The 16,085-nt window shown below is 35.1% G+C and overlaps 1 protein-coding gene across 6 annotated transcripts in view; it reads right to left on the bottom strand.

Annotated features, from left to right (window-relative positions):
- LOC126880356 (leucine-rich repeat flightless-interacting protein 2) overlaps positions 1–16,085 on the bottom strand; it is a 188,299-nt gene that overhangs the window by 74,245 nt on the left and 97,969 nt on the right. For 3 of the 6 annotated variants that reach the window (XR_007696576.1, XM_050644172.1, XM_050644169.1), the window contains exon 1: positions 6,173–6,604. The exons of the other annotated variants lie outside the window; for them this stretch is intronic. Coding sequence is in view for 2 of the 3 variants with exons in the window: in XM_050644172.1 (XP_050500129.1) it covers positions 6,173–6,376 (204 nt within the window). In the remaining variant the exon portion in view is untranslated. Of the gene's footprint in view, positions 1–6,172; positions 6,605–16,085 lie in introns of those variants that run through there. 6 annotated transcript variants of the gene reach the window in all.

Genomic DNA, 16,085 nt, shown 5'->3' with positions numbered 1-16,085 from the left:
CCCAGGAATATCATCTGGTCCTACCGCTTTTCCTTTCTTTATTTTTTGAAGCGCTTGAGCTACTTCCTCGTTGCTTATATTGGTGACCATTGCTGTTACTGTCCTCGTTGACTATACAGGCTGTCTGTCAAATTCTTCATTTAATAAGCTGTCAAAGTACTTTCTCCATCTCTTTTTGACATCCCTTTCGGAAACTAGTATTTTATTATTTTCGTCTCGGATACATCTAATCTGATTAAAATCTTTTGCTTTCTTTGCTCTCTGTTTGGCTATTTTATACAGCGTGTCTACTTAAGTTGGAAACATATGGGAAACTTTTTTATTATTAATTTTACGAAAAAAAGTTATTCTTTATAAAAAGTTCTGCATGCCCCAAAACCTAAGATTCAATCATCAGATATAAATGAATTTCGGTCAAGGGTAAAGTACCTTTATTTCTCTCAATATCGAAAAATCTTATGATAAAAAGTTGTTTGGAATTAAAAACTAAGATCAAATATGCAATTACATGCTTCTAATTGAAAAAAAAAAAAAAAAAAAAAAATAAAAATTTTTTTCTCAAATTTATGGATAGGTACCCAACGTCGTTTTTAATTATTAACTCTTTTATTATCCATTTTACGAAAAAAAATTATTCTTCATAAAAAGCTCTGCATGGTCTAAAATTTAGGACACAACCATGATATATCAAGTTTTATTAATTTTATACGAGGTGTGTCAAAAAATATGAAATTCACTCAAGATTATATTATGTACCTTTAAATTTCACAATATTTTAATTAGAAAGATGTAATTGCATATTGAAACATAGTTTTTAATTCTAAACAACTTTTTTAATAACCATTTTCAATATTGTGAAAAATAAAGTTAGTTTACTCTTGAGTGAAATTCATATTTTTTGACATACCTCGTATAAAATTAATAAAATGTGATATCTGATGGTTGCATCTTCGGTCCTAGGGCATACGGAGGTTTTTATAAAGAATACCTTTTTTTCGTAAAAGTAATAATAAAAAAGTTATCGTATGTGTAATAAATAAAAACGAAGTTCAGTATCAATAAATTTGAGAAAAATTTAGAAAATATTTTTTTCCAATTAGAAGCATGTAATTGCATATTTGACCTTAGTTTCTATTTCCAAACAACTTTTCATAATAAGAATTTTCGATATTCAGAGAAATAAAGGTACTTTACTCTTGAACGAGGTTTATATTTTTTGACTTACCTCGTATAATATTGACAAAATTTGATATCTGATGATTGAATCTTAGGTTTTAGAGCATGCAGAACTTTTTATAAAGAATAACTTTTTTTCGTAAAATGAATAACAAAAAAGTTTCCCATATGTTTCCAACTTAAGTAGACACGCTGTATATCTTCGTTTCGCCTTCCCTGGTATCAAGTTGATCGTATAGGTTTGAATACGCTTCTGCTTTGGCTTTTGCTACTGCTACTTTCGCTTCCTTTTTCGCCACCATATAGTTTTGAAGATCTGTGTCGGATCTGGTTTCTTGCCACTTTTTATATAATTTTCTCTTCTCTTTTATTTTTCCTTTTACTTCGTTTGACCACCACCAAGTCTCTTTATCCTCAAACTTTTTTCCTGACGTTTTCCCAAGTATTTCAATAGCAGTCTCTCTAATACTACTGGCCATTTTTCTCCAAATTGTATTAGGGCTTCCTTTCATGTTCCAACATATTTTTTCTACTATTCTTCTCCTGAATAGACCTTCTTTCTCATCTATCAGCAGCCACCACTTGATTTTTTGTGGTCCTCTCCGATATTTTTGTTTAGTTTCGCTTTTTACTTCAATGTCCAGCACAAGCAGCTTATGTTGTTGGCTTACTGTCTCACTAACTATTACCTTGCAGTCCTGGCATTCACGTATGTCTTCTTTCCTTATCATGAAGTACATAGTCTATTTGGGATTGATGTTGTCCACTTTTGTAGGTAATAAGTTGAGTTTCTCTCTTTTTAAAGAATGTGTTAACAGTCGCCATATCCAATGTTGTTGCTAATTCAAGCATGTCATCTCCAGCTTCATTTCTAGTTCCAAAGCCTAATCCCCCATGTATTGTTTCATATCCTGTCTTGGTTTGACAGGAATTATGTTGGTGACAAAAAATAGCAGTCTGATTTTTTGCATGAGAGTTTAATGAAAGGGTAACCCTGGAAGGAAGTTCTGTCCGACAAAATACATGGGACGTTTTCGTAGTCTGACGTTCGAAACTTTTAACCTATTTCACGATTAAAACTTTCCCTATTCCAGTGTTCTCGTACATCAAAGTTTGTCCGACTAGACACCGTTAAGCTATTAACAAATTTTCAGCTTGCTATTATTCAACTTTTTTTAGTACTCGAGATCCAGGCTTATAAGTAAAAGTATATGTATTACGTATTCATGTTATAAAAATATTATTGATAAATAGCTAAATATTTCAAACCATTACAGAACAATAATATTTTCATTGGATTTTCTTATAGACATAAGAAGCAGGGCCAGCGATAACGGGACTGCAATGGATGCACTGCATGTGGGCGCTTTTGCGCCAAAATGAGCTTTTCTGCTGGTGTTATGCAAAAAACTAACTTAAAAAAACCCAAGAACGGCTATGCTAATTTTTCAGGCAGGCACCTTATACCTTAGTGCCGGGACTGATAAGAATAGACTTTAAGTAAGATATGCGGTATGCGCGGCTCTGTGAATAGAGGTGAAACGCCAACATTCACTTTGAGTGGTTTAGCTAACTTTGTCCTCAGTCAGATCCATTCATAGTTTTCCTGTTTTTAATAATTATCTGTGTTTAGTATTCATCCGTGTAGTCTTGGCTCTCGATATCCCCGTTTTTGTTATAATTATGGCTTCTCTTTCAAACGCTTTATAAAGTATTTAATAAAACAGATATGGAAAAGTAGTGGGAGTTTGACCATGAGCTTCAACAGATGTTCATAGATTTTAAATAGGCATTTGCATAGGCATTTTCTTATAGACATAAGAAGAAGGGCCAGCGATAACGGGACTGCAATGGATGCACTGCATGTGGGCGCTTTTGTTTTGGGGGCGCCAAAATGAGCTTTTTCTGCTGGTGTTATGCAAAAAACTAACTTAAAAAAACCCAAGAACGGGTATGCTAATTTTGTAGGCAGGTACCTTATACCTTAGTGCCGGGACTGATAAGAATAGACTTTAGGTAAGGTATGCGCGGCTCTGTGAATAGAGGTGAAACGCCAACATTCACTTTGAGTGGTCTAGCTAACTTTGTCCTCAGTCAGATCCATTCATAGTTTTCCTGTTTCTAATTATCTGTGTATAGTATTCATCCGTTTAGTCTTGGCTCTCGATATCCCCGTTTTTGTTCCAATTATTGCTTCTCTTTCAAACGCTTTATAAAGTATTTAATAAAACAGATAATGGAAAAGTGCTGGTAGTTTGACCATGAGCTTCAACAGACGTTCATAGATTTTAAATAGGCATCTGATAGAGCAGCGTTTCCCAACCGGTGGGTCGCGACCCACTAGTGGGTCGCGGGCGGATTTCAGATGGGTCGCGCCGTGGCTCTTACAGTAGCTGAGTAGCGTAAAGTAACCGTGTTCTTTGTTTTCATGGGTGAGGGATGGGTCGCGAATATGAAAAAACATCAGAAGGTGGGTCGCCAGACATAAAAGGTTGGGAACCACTGTGATAGAGTATGAAGTGTTAGGCTGAGGACAGTGATGCAAGACCTTGGTTTTCCAAGGTCACTAGTCAGTTTGGTACGGATGTTTATGCAAGGGATACGGTGTAAGGTGAGAGTTGGAGAACAATACTCGGGGACATTTGAAATAAACAATGGATTAAAACAGGGGAATGCACTGTCACCACAATTCTTCAATTTAGCTCTGGAACACATAATCAGAAGTGCAAGAATCATGACCAACTTACTGAGAAAGACCAAACGTACTCTTGGAATTTGCAGACCATATTGATCTAATAGGAAACACCATATTAAGGATGAATGACCCTTTCGTCAGGTTTGAGAATGAAGCAGAGAAGATGGGGCTGTTTTTATCTTCTTTAATGTTTAATATTTTGAAATCTTCCTGTTTAAATAAAATGAACAAACTTTTCGTCGAACGATAGTCATATTTCTATCGAAATCATTAACTCACTATGATGTAAACTTCAAGGAATTTGTGTGTGTGTTTTGCTCATTTCGTTTTTAAACCCTTTTAAAACTTTTGCAAGCATAGTCCAGAGTACATAGTCCTTTTTGGAAGATGATTACAAAAGTCTTAAAAATGGTCTTAACTGCTTCGTTTGAGCGAGTCTACCACTTTCTGAAAAATTTTAGAGTGTAGGTTAGACGCGTTTCCGCGTCCCGCGTTATTAACATATTTACGTTGTCGAACTAACGAAACGCGGCTGTAAATTTGTCGGATAAGAGATTGACAATCTTGATTAATTAAATATAAGTACTTTAAATTGAAAATTAAGAGTTTTGTAATTACAAAATCGTAATAAATTACTTTTAATGGGAAATAAGCCACAATTTTACCAAAAAAATGATTTTATTAACGTTTCGAAGCCCAAATCGGGTTTCGTTGTCAAAATACAAAATACTACTAAAATAAACAAAAATGTTGTTGCTAAGTAAAAAAATTCTTCTAATAATTTATTTAATCTGACTCATTTATATTGGCAATTCAGACGTATATTATACATTTTAAAGTAGAAGACTTTAAAATGACATCGCCAATATTTATGAGTTGCGTTCCTGGGACGACTTTACTAAAAGATAGTTCATTCGATTACATGAAATCAATCCCAACTCAAGAATATCCGTCACAAAAAAATCATAGCATGTGATCTGTCTTTAAAAAGACAACCAAATGCAACGATGACAGTAAAATTCTCGCGTTAGAGATTCCATAGTAAATCACGAGGGAAAACCAGGAAAAATCTCGTGATACTATCCAGACATCGTAAGTATTTGGTCGTAAATTTAATTTACTTTCAAAAAACTAATACCAAATTCTGACTTTAATATGTTTAAATTATAAATAATATTAATAATACATAGATATACAATAAGCAATACTAAAATATAAAATTTGTACTAACTCGATATGTTTTACTAATCGTGGTATTTTCTTTCTATTGACTTCCTCTTTCAGTATGGGTAACCACATCTTACTGCATTCTACCGAGGAATTTGCGACACAATTGGTTTCATTTAGCATAATTAGAGCTGCTTCTTTGATTTTTCTCTTTTTACTATTTCAACATTACAAAATCGTAGAGTCCGACACCCACAAGATGTCAATCTAGCGAGGTAGTTTTGTTATTATAAAACTCTATTTTCATTTTAAAGTACTTATATTTAATTAATAAAGATTGTCGATCTCTTGTCAATCTTGTCGACCACCGACAAATTTACGGCCGCGTTTCGTTAGTCCGACAACGTAAACATGTTAATGACGCGGGACGCGGAAACGCGTCCAACCTGTACTCTAAAATTTTTCAGAAAGTGATAGACTCGCTCAAACGAAGCAGTTAAGACCATTTTTAAGACTTTTGTAATAGGACGATGTACTGTGGACTATTAATTTGAAGTAATAGAATAAATAAGTTTAAATATTGCTATACGTAATCTTCAACAGGTATCTGGATGAAATGATGTAGATTTTATCATCACGATTGTTCGAAGCTGCGATAAACATGGGAAATCTACATTATTCGATCAAAATAACAACCTAACCAAAATTCTAATTGATCTTTACGACTTTTAATACATATAAATTTTCAATATTATTAATGACTTGCGACATTCCTTAGCCTGTATTTTCCGTTTTAAATTACCATTTGAATATACGTAAATACATAAAAAAATTTAATTCCCATTGGTTCTTTAGGAATACCTTAAAATGATTCAGTACCAAGAAATATCAAGAAAAAAGTAAAATGTGAATGCAATGCTGCTCGTAAGTACTTTTCAATGGGAATAATTTCTAGAAAATTTAAAATAGGTTGCTTTTAAGTCCACTATTTATTTAAGGTGTTTTGCAGCCTTATCGACTCGATTCAATGTCAGATAAGATTTTGAAATCATCAAAAGATCATCCTTGTTTATCTGAATCCTAATCTATATATCACAATAAGTAAATAAGATGAAATACTGACTCATACCATACCTCTTCGTTCGTACATTGCATAAAAGACTCTATTACGCTATGGTCATCGTCGTATCTCTCATTTCCACTTTTGTTATCCGATTCACTACATTCACTACTTTCTTCCACAAAATCCGACGATTCGGTAACTGTAACACCTTTTACCGATAGCAGGTTGTTATTTTGTTCTTCGTTATCACTAGAAACGACCACTTCCTCACTCATGTTTAATTTTAGTACTATCACAGAAACCACAAAACTTAATACTGATACTTAATCACCTTTTACAACACCAATAGCAATTAGTAACTACATTGCATTATGTATTTCACTGCACCAGTACCACACCTTTGTGAAGTTCCTCGCGTAGTACCTATGTACTTCAAAATAAGTACTAAAATGTGTTTAAAAAATGCTGATTGTCAATATACTTCGTAAGCGATATTTATAAAGGTACTGATAAGAATTTTATTTAGCAATATGACTGTAGCCATCGTGTTTTTTAAATCGTTAACGATGTGTAGAGGTGATTAAATTTAACGGTTCGTTACGGAGTAGTCGTTACTGGAGTAACCGAATTTAAAATTCCAACTTCCGATCGCAAAAAATTTTGATATAGTTATTACATGTTATCAGTATTGTTTACCTCGATGTTGCTATGACAATTGCTTGTGTATGGCAACAGTGGCAAGATGATAAGTAAATAATGTATGCCATCTGTTTGAAAAACAGTTAAAATCTAGCTTCTTGATTTTGATGTCAGGATAATATATACTAAATGTTTAACGTGTATTTATTTTATTGTATTGTATAAATTATTGTATGTTCTTATTACCTTGTATTGACCAACTGTGCCTTTATAATTGGCATCATTGCTGTAAATGTGCAGTATAAATAAATAAATAAATAAATAAGTACTCTTCTTCTTCATATTATTAGAGGTGTCGCAATAATCCAACTTCTCCATGCTTTACGACGAACGTTTCATGCTTTTCTTGCTATGTATTTTCTTTTTTTCCTATTCTTCTAGCTTCTACTGCTTGAGTAACTTCGGTTGCAGTGCTTCTATTTTCAGTAACTTATTTTCATTCATACTTACCACATTTATTTCCCAAACCACTAAGTTGTTTTATTTCTATCTGTCCCACATTGTATTGTTTGTAATATTTTTAAAGAATTTCATCTCTATGGCCGTTAATTTACTTTTAATTTTTTTCTACGGAATCCATGATTCACCAGCAGATGTTATAGTTGCTACATATGTCATATTGCTATCGAACTGTAAATTCCCATTTTAATCTTCGCGTGTATTTTTTTTTGTCTAGAATGGTTTTATTAATTCCATACCATAAATTGTGTGATTTCTTGTCCTGTGAGCTACATTTTAATAATTTTTCCGTCATCTTTAGTGTGACCAACTAGCCCGAAAAATCCGGGACATGGCCCGAATTACGAAGTCTTGTCCTGGCGTCCCGGTCAAGGCTTCCGGGCCATCCGAATTTTCAACGTTTCGGTAAAATTCCATTTTGAAATTTTTAATACATCATTCTTCTAAAGGGTCGTTTAAACACAGCGATAAATCAAACAACTTATCAAGGTCAATCGAGTTGTTGCAACTTATCATTGTGTGTAAACGGTGCATCGCACAACTTATCAAAGTTGGAGTTGGGTTGAAGGTGGTATCGCATTGAATCGCAGCGTCTAAACAGCGTTTCAACTTGTCATCACAACTAGTTGCTGTGACTTATCGTTGTGTTTAAACGACGCTTAAGAATTCACATCAAATTGAATTGGCGGGACGAAAAAAAGTCGACAATTTCTAGACTGTTGTACTAATACCACATCCAAAACGCATGCATTTTATACAGGGTGTCCCGAAAAGAATGGTCATAAATTATACCACAGATTCTGGGATCAAAAATATGTTGATTGAACCTCACTTACCTATATACAATAGTGCACACAAAAAAAGTTACAGCCCTTTGAAGTTACAAAATGAAAATCGATTTTTTTTCATATATCGAAAACCCTTCGAGATTTTTCATTGAAAATGGACATGTGGCATTATTATGGCAGCAACATCTTAAAAGAAAATTAAAGTGAAATTTGTGCAGCCCATAAAAATTTTAAGGGGGTTTGGTTCCTTTAAACCCCCCTAAACTTTTATGTACGTTCCAATTAAATTATTATTGTGACACCATTAGTTAAACAAAATGTTTCTAAACCTTTTTTGCCTCTTAGTACTTTTTTGATAAGCCAGTGTTTATCGACCTATTTTGAATATTTGTCGAATCCACCACATATTTGTATATGGTTAAGTACGATTATAGAGACCTGTTAATAATCTGAAAATGTATTTATAATTTACATTTTTAGGTATATTTTGAAAAAGAAGCCATATCTCGATAAAAGGTGATTTGTCAAAAAAAGACTAAGTATCCCTTCCAAGTACTTGCACACCGCGAATATAATCGTACTTAACCATATACAGAATAAGCCAAATAAAAACGGAACATACGCGTTAATACAGTATATCGGAACTACGTTTGAAATAGTCTACCAATATAAAAGTTTGACAAACATAAATCATAGCAACTCAACTACCTGTTTCCTTTTAGGCTAAGGCTAAGACCAGACAAGCGACAATTTACGGCGCCATAAGAGCAGTAAAATGGAGCGCGAAAATGGGTCCTGGTAAGAAGGATCTGGGTCCAAATTTGTAGCTCATCTAACCACAACAACGACCGGAACACTGTATTTACATATCGTGACACGCTGTAATTTACATCCCCATCTGGTCATGCTTTTTACGGTCGCTTCATTTTACTGCTCTTACGGCGCTGTAACAGCAGTAAAATGAACCGGCAGTAACTGCAGTGAAAAGCATGGCTTGACGGTGATGTAAATTACGGCGTGTCGCGAGATGTAAATACAGTGTTTTGGTCGTGGTTGTGGCTAGATGAGCTATAAATTTGGACCTAGGTCCATTTGTTTGCGACATGACGCTGAAGATGGACCCGTTCGATATTGCTTCGCGATATTTTACAGCTCAGTCTGGCCATCCACTACACTCACCGCGGGACCAATTTTCGCGCTTTATTTTACTGCTTCTATGGCACCGTAAATTGTCGCTTTTATGGCCGAAGCCTTAGCCTAAGAAGACAGGTAGTTGAGTTGCTATGATTTATGTGTGTCAAACTTTTATATTAAGGGGCGTTTAAACACAGCGATAAGTCCAGCAACTAGTTGTGATGACAAGTTGCTGTGATTTGTTGAGGTTGAAACGCTGTTTAGACGCTGCGATAAGTTGACCACAACAAGTTGAAGAGGGGACCATTGTGTACATTAGACCCTTTTAGACCCTTCAATGAATTATAACTAGTTTTCATCGTAAACAAATAGATCCTGTTACTTTCAAAATATAAAGGTTGGGTATGTTATACAGGGTATTTACAAAGTTATAACCAATTTTATATGAAAATCGTAACAAGTTCAACTCACTGTATAAATAAAAATAAGCACAACGGCAATGGTTTATTGATGCCATATTTTATTTATTGTCAAAATTTTTAAAAATGATTGATATTGCTAATTTACTTTATATCTAATAAAGGGTGAGTTAAAACTCAAGTAGGTAGGTACATTATTTTTTCAGTAAAATTTAAATGGGACACCCTGTATTTTATATCACTATTAAAAAGTACCATTACCGTACTTTAATTTGTATACAACATTCCCTATTCGTCTGTCTACGCAAAAGAAAAAGTAATTAAAAATGCGTGATCAAGGGATCAGGCACGTCAACTTCTGTCGGTTTTTCAACAAAAGCTTTGATGGTTCGCAATACGTATTTGGACGGGTTTGCGAGTGGTTTGTTGGTTTTGGAGCGCCTGAGTTGAAAATATCAACAAAAAACATTCATACATTAAAAATTTAACTTTGTTTCTGGTGAAGCAACACAGTTGGAAAAAGCAGCTGATATAATATTATAATTGTCACCGGAAAGCAAAAAAGGTAACGCACAACTTGGAAGAACCTATAGTTTTCTAACTTCGCTTCTGGTGAAGCAACAGGGTTGGAACAACCAGATATATTATAATTGTGTCACCGGAAAGTGAAAAAGGTAACTCACAACTTGGAAGAGCCTATAGTTTTCTAACTTCGCTTCTGGTGAAGCAACGGAGTTGGAACAAGCAGATATATTATAATTGTGTCACCGGAAAGTGAAAAAGGTAACTCACAACTTGGAAGAGCCTATACTTTTCTAACTTCGCTTCTGGTGAAGCAACGGAGTTGGAACAAGCAGATATATTATAATTGTGTCACCGGGAAGCAAAAAAGGTAACGCACAACTTGGAAGAACCTATACTTTTCTAACTTCGTTTCTGGTGAAGCAATGGAGTTGGAACAAGCAGATATATTATAATTGTGTCTCCAGAAAGCGAAAAAGGTAACGCACAACTTGGAAGAATCTATAGTTTTCTAACTTCGCTTCTGGTGAAGCAACAGGGTTGGAACAACCAGATATATTATAATTGTGTCACCGGAAAGTGAAAAAGGTAACTCACAACTTGGAAGAGCCTATACTTTTCTAACTTCGCTTCTGGTGAAGCAACGGAGTTGGAACAAGCAGATATATTATAATTGTGTCACCGGGAAGCAAAAAAGGTAACGCACAACTTGGAAGAACCTATACTTTTCTAACTTCGTTTCTGGTGAAGCAATGGAGTTGGAACAAGCAGATATATTATAATTGTGTCTCCAGAAAGCGAAAAAGGTAACGCACAACTTGGAAGAATCTATAGTTTTCTAACTTCGCTTCTGGTGAAGCAACAGGGTTGGAACAACCAGATATATTATAATTGTGTCACCGGAAAGTGAAAAAGGTAACTCACAACTTGGAAGACCCTATAGTTTTCTAACTTCGCTTCTGGTGAAGCAACGAGTTGGAACAAGCAGATATATTATAATTGTGTCACCGGTAAGCGAAAAAGGTAACGCACAACTTGGAAAAACCTATAGTTTTCAGGGACTACCTTTTTCGCTTTCCGGTGACACAATTATAATATATCTGATTGTTCCAACTGCGTTGCTTCACCAGAAACGAAGTTAGAAAACTATAGGCTCTTCCAAGTTATTCGTTACCTTTTTCGCTTTCCGGTGACACAATTATAATATATCTGCTTGTTCCAACTGCGTTCCTTCACCAGAAACCAAGTTGGAAATCTATAGGTTCTCCCAAGTTGTGCGTTACCTTTTTCGCTTTCCGGTGACACAACTATAATATATCTGCTTGTTCCAACTGCGTTGCTTCACCAGAAACGAAGTTAGAAATATATAAGTTCTTTCAAGTTGTGCGTTACCTTTTTCGCTTTCCGGTGACAATAATTATAATATTCTGCTTGTTCCAACTGCGCTGCTTCACCAGAAACAAAAGTTAAATTTTTAATTTATGAATGTTTTTTTATATACTGATAACGATTTCCGAAGTGAAACTCGAAACGTCAAGTAAACTTGATTTCAAACTCGAATTGTGACTTATGTCCAAATAAAATAGTAAATCTTATTTTGTATTTCTCACGCCGGTAAGAAGACAACAATGAAATGACCTTTTTTACATTGGTCCGCATGTATATTTTTTATTTCAGCTTCGAGATGGATGACGTCACTAGTATGTAAATGCCAAAAAATCATAATTTAAAAATGTCCGGATTTTTTAGTCGTCGGTTTACGAAATAATGAATTTATTCCATTTGGTTTTGCCACACTGTAGAACGTAGAACTAATAATAATTATTAAGTTACATAATATTTATTTAATTATAAAATTGCATAAAGTTATAAATTTAAAAAGCCATCGTCGTCATCTGAATAGGGAATCTTACTGATTCAAAAACAGCTTTCTTTGAAACACTTCAGATATCAGGACATCGAGATTCATTTTTCGGAAAAATAACAGAGTGCGAGCGGAGAAATCAAACTTGTTTGGTTTCGCTGTTTTGCTCTATGATTTCTGCCACTATGTTATCGAACACCCTATGTAACATTCTAATTAATTTTATAAATGTGAATCTAAAAGTTGGCTACAATTTTTGTTATTAACTTTTATTGCTATCTATTACTATAACGGATCTACGTAGCTTTACCCCACTAATCAATCACCCTGTACATTATTTAATTATATATGTAAATAAATTCTAATACGGTAAGATTCTCCTAAATTGATACGACCCAAGTCCAATGATAAATCGCTGTACCGTTTAGACACGACGATAAATTAAAACAACTCGATCCTTGTGATAAGTTGATACCAACCTCAACCCAACTCCAACTTTGATAAGTCGTGCGATGCACCGTTTACACACAATGATAAGTTGCAACAACTCGATTGACCTTGATAAGTTGTTTGATATATCGCTGTGTTTAAACGATCCTTTAGTCGACTATTTCAAACGTAGTTCCGATACACTGTATTAACTGCATATGTTCCGTTTTTATTTGGCTTATTCTGTATAGATATGTGGTGAATTCGACAAATATTCAAAATATGTAGATAAACACTTGCTTATCGGAAAAGTACTAAGAGGCAAAAAAGTTTTAAAAACACTGTGTTTAACTAATGGTACCACAATAATAGTGTAATTGGAACGTAAATAAACATTTGGGGGGTTTAAAGGAACAAAACCCCCATAAAATTTTTATGTAAATATATTAAAAAAGAAGCCGCATCTCGATAAAAACTGGCTTATTGAAAAAAAAGTAAGAGTCAAAAAAGTTTTAAAAACGTTGTGTTTAACTAATGATACCACAATAATGAATTAATTGGAACGTATACAAAAGTATGGGGGGGTTTAAGGGAACAAAACCCCCATAAAATTTTTATGGGGTGGAAAAACTTCACTATAATTTTGTTTTAAGATGCTACTGCCATAAGAATGATACATGTCAATTTTCAATAAAAAATCTCTAATAGTTTTCGATATATTGAAAAAAATCGATTTTCATTTTGTAACTTCAAAGGGCTGTAACTTTTTTTATGAGCATATTTGTACTAAGGTAAGTTAGGTTCAATCGAACTATTTTTGACCGCAGAATGTGTGGTATAATTTATGACTAATCTTTTCGGGACACCCTGTATAGTCGTATTATAGTTCTAAGAAAACTCAAACTCTGGACTTTTTCCGGTTTCTGTATTTTAACTATCGTCTTCTGAAATGACGGTTTAAAACATGAATATCAAATAATGATGATTATATTTTAACCCAAGGTTCAATTTACATGGAAATCCAACATTAGTTGATTTTCTAATTTTTCGTTCTTTGAGAACGATTTCCGGATTGGAAGTCGAAACGTCAAAAACTAACAAAAATGTAATTTTCATTACAACCCATTCCATCAAAAAAAAATTTGTCAACATAAAAATGTTAAATAATCAATAAAATGATGATATTATAGTTTTATACTAAAAAAAAATCGGAATGGGACGTTTCGATGCCGCCGGTTCATCGCCGGCCGTTTCGATGCCGCCGGTTCATCGCCAGTCCATTTCATCGCCGTCATATCTCGCATTTCCTAGAATTCCTTATTAATACTAAAAATAACTAATAATTGTAACTGTCGAAAATTCGGAAATATATCAGATAGCGATTAATTGACTGGCGATGAATCGGCCGGCATCGGCATCGAACTGGCGGCATCGAAACGGCGGCGATGAAACGTCCTAGACCCCAAAAAAATGGCCCGATTTTCATTGAAAAGTCCCGGATTTTAGGTAGTTTTTTCAGACTTGTCCCGAATTCGACTAAATTGGAGTTGGTCACACTAGTCATCTTATATTGTACTTCTTAGGATTCATTAGTCGTTACATCATTATTAGATATTTGTGCTTGGCTGGCTCTGTTCCCAGAACCATATCAAATACTTGGGAATGATGGTGAACGACCAATGGGATTCTCACCAGGAAATAAAATGCCGAACCGAACAAGCACGACAATCTTTTATTAAATTTAAACCGCTACTTTGTAACCGCAATATTTCCTTCGATATCCGTTACATAATGGTTAAGTGCTATGTATGGTCCATATTGTTATATGGCAAGGAGACATGGACCATGAAAATATCTTCCATTAATAAATTGGAGGCCTTAGCAGCAATGGTCACCAAAATAACAAACGAGGAAGTGGCTTAAGCACTTCAAAAAATAAAGAAAGGAAAAGCGGTAGGACCAGATGATATTCCTGAGGAAGTATGGAAAGCATTGGGAGAGACAGAAACAAGGTGGCTACCAGGTGTGGGAGCACGCCAAATATAATTCTATTTTAGTGACGTCACGTTGCCTAGCAACTGTCGATTCTCCCATTGTGAAATTCGATTTTGTGACGTCAGCAAAATAGAATTCTATTTGGCGTGCTCTCACCCCAGGTGAAGCAGTAAACTAGTACCTGTCTACAAAAACAAGAGAGATATACAATGTACAAAGAGAGATTCTGTGGTGGGCACTCAATAAGAAAGGAGTCCCTGGTGAAATTGCAAAGGTTATGAGGGATATGTATGAGGGAGTAACGACTAGTGTTAGGGCAGGTGTGGGAGAGACTGATAAATTTCATGTGAAAGTAGGATTGCATTAAGGCTCGGTGCTTAGTCCGTATTTATTCTCATTAGTTTTGGACCAGATAACAGCGAAACTACAGGGTAACATTCCATGGTGCTTAATGTATGTCGATGATGTCGTGTTAGTAGGAAATAGTGAAAGAGACTTAGAACAAAAACTGGAACAGTGGAGGCAAGCTCTGGAGGAAAAAGGTTTAAAACTTAGTAGGACAAAAACAGAGTATTTGGAATGTTCATTTAAAGATGGATGGTATCTTTGGATGGTGAAATGATTGTGAAAAGCAATAGTTTCAAGTACCTACAGAGTAGGTACTACAGAGTAATGGAGAACTAGATGGAGATGCATGTATTAGAATTAGGGTTGGATGGATGAAGTTGAAGGAAGCGAGTGGTGTGTTGTGTGACAGAAAAATTCCAATGAAGCTGAAGGGAAACTTCTATAAAACAGCCATAAGACCGGCTATGATGTACAGAACTGAATGTTGGGCAGTGAAGAAGAAAGATGAACAACGAATGCATGTGGCGGAAATGAGAATGCTTAGATGGATGAGTGGAGTGACAAAAAAAGATAAAATTAGAAATGAGTATATTAGGGGAAGTCTAGGTGTGGCAAGAATTGATGCCAAAATGAGAGAACATAGATTAAGATGGTTTGGTCATGTTCAACGTCGAGACGTTAATCACCCAATACGAAGAATAGCTGAAGTGTAGATTCCTAGAAGGAGTAGGAGAGGAAGACCAAAGAAGACCTGGGGGGAGAAGAAATTCAATTAGGGAAGCCGACCCCGCATAGGGATAAGGCAAAGAGAATGATGATGATGAGAGGAGTAGGTCGCAAGCTGCAAATGTCGTGGCTGCGAAATATAAAGAACTGGACAGTCATAAAACACTGGCGAACATTAACATACCGCAAAAGACAGCCGTCTGACCTTGAGATAATTCGCCAACGCACTATAAATAGGTGCACGAGGCACCATACGAAGAGGTCCTGTTCCCGATCTTTTTTCCTGTCCGTTAAAATAATCAACAGTAATGGACTCAGATTCTCTTTATTTAACATTTGTTTCTTGTTTCCATTCCAAACTGGCCTGATTCTTCTAACTGTACGATTCCTGTCATAGATTTGTACAAACGTTTGGAAGCCTTTATCAGTTTCTTCGGTACTTTAATTTGTGCTAGACATTTGCATATCACGAAGGAAACTGAGCCTCGGTTCAGATCTCCAGATGATGACTATTTCAGGGGAACACCGATACAGGTTAGCAAAATCAGGATAGGGTCTTGGAGATGAAAACGTAGTAGAAGTTGTAAGAACTAGTGATAGA

The sequence above is a fragment of the Diabrotica virgifera genome, chromosome 2 (assembly GCF_917563875.1).
Source record: "Diabrotica virgifera virgifera chromosome 2, PGI_DIABVI_V3a".
In the NCBI taxonomy this organism is placed as follows: Eukaryota; Metazoa; Arthropoda; class Insecta; order Coleoptera; family Chrysomelidae; genus Diabrotica; species Diabrotica virgifera.
The sequence above is the reverse complement of the archived record's forward strand: the minus strand, read 5'-3'. Positions and strand labels throughout refer to the sequence as shown.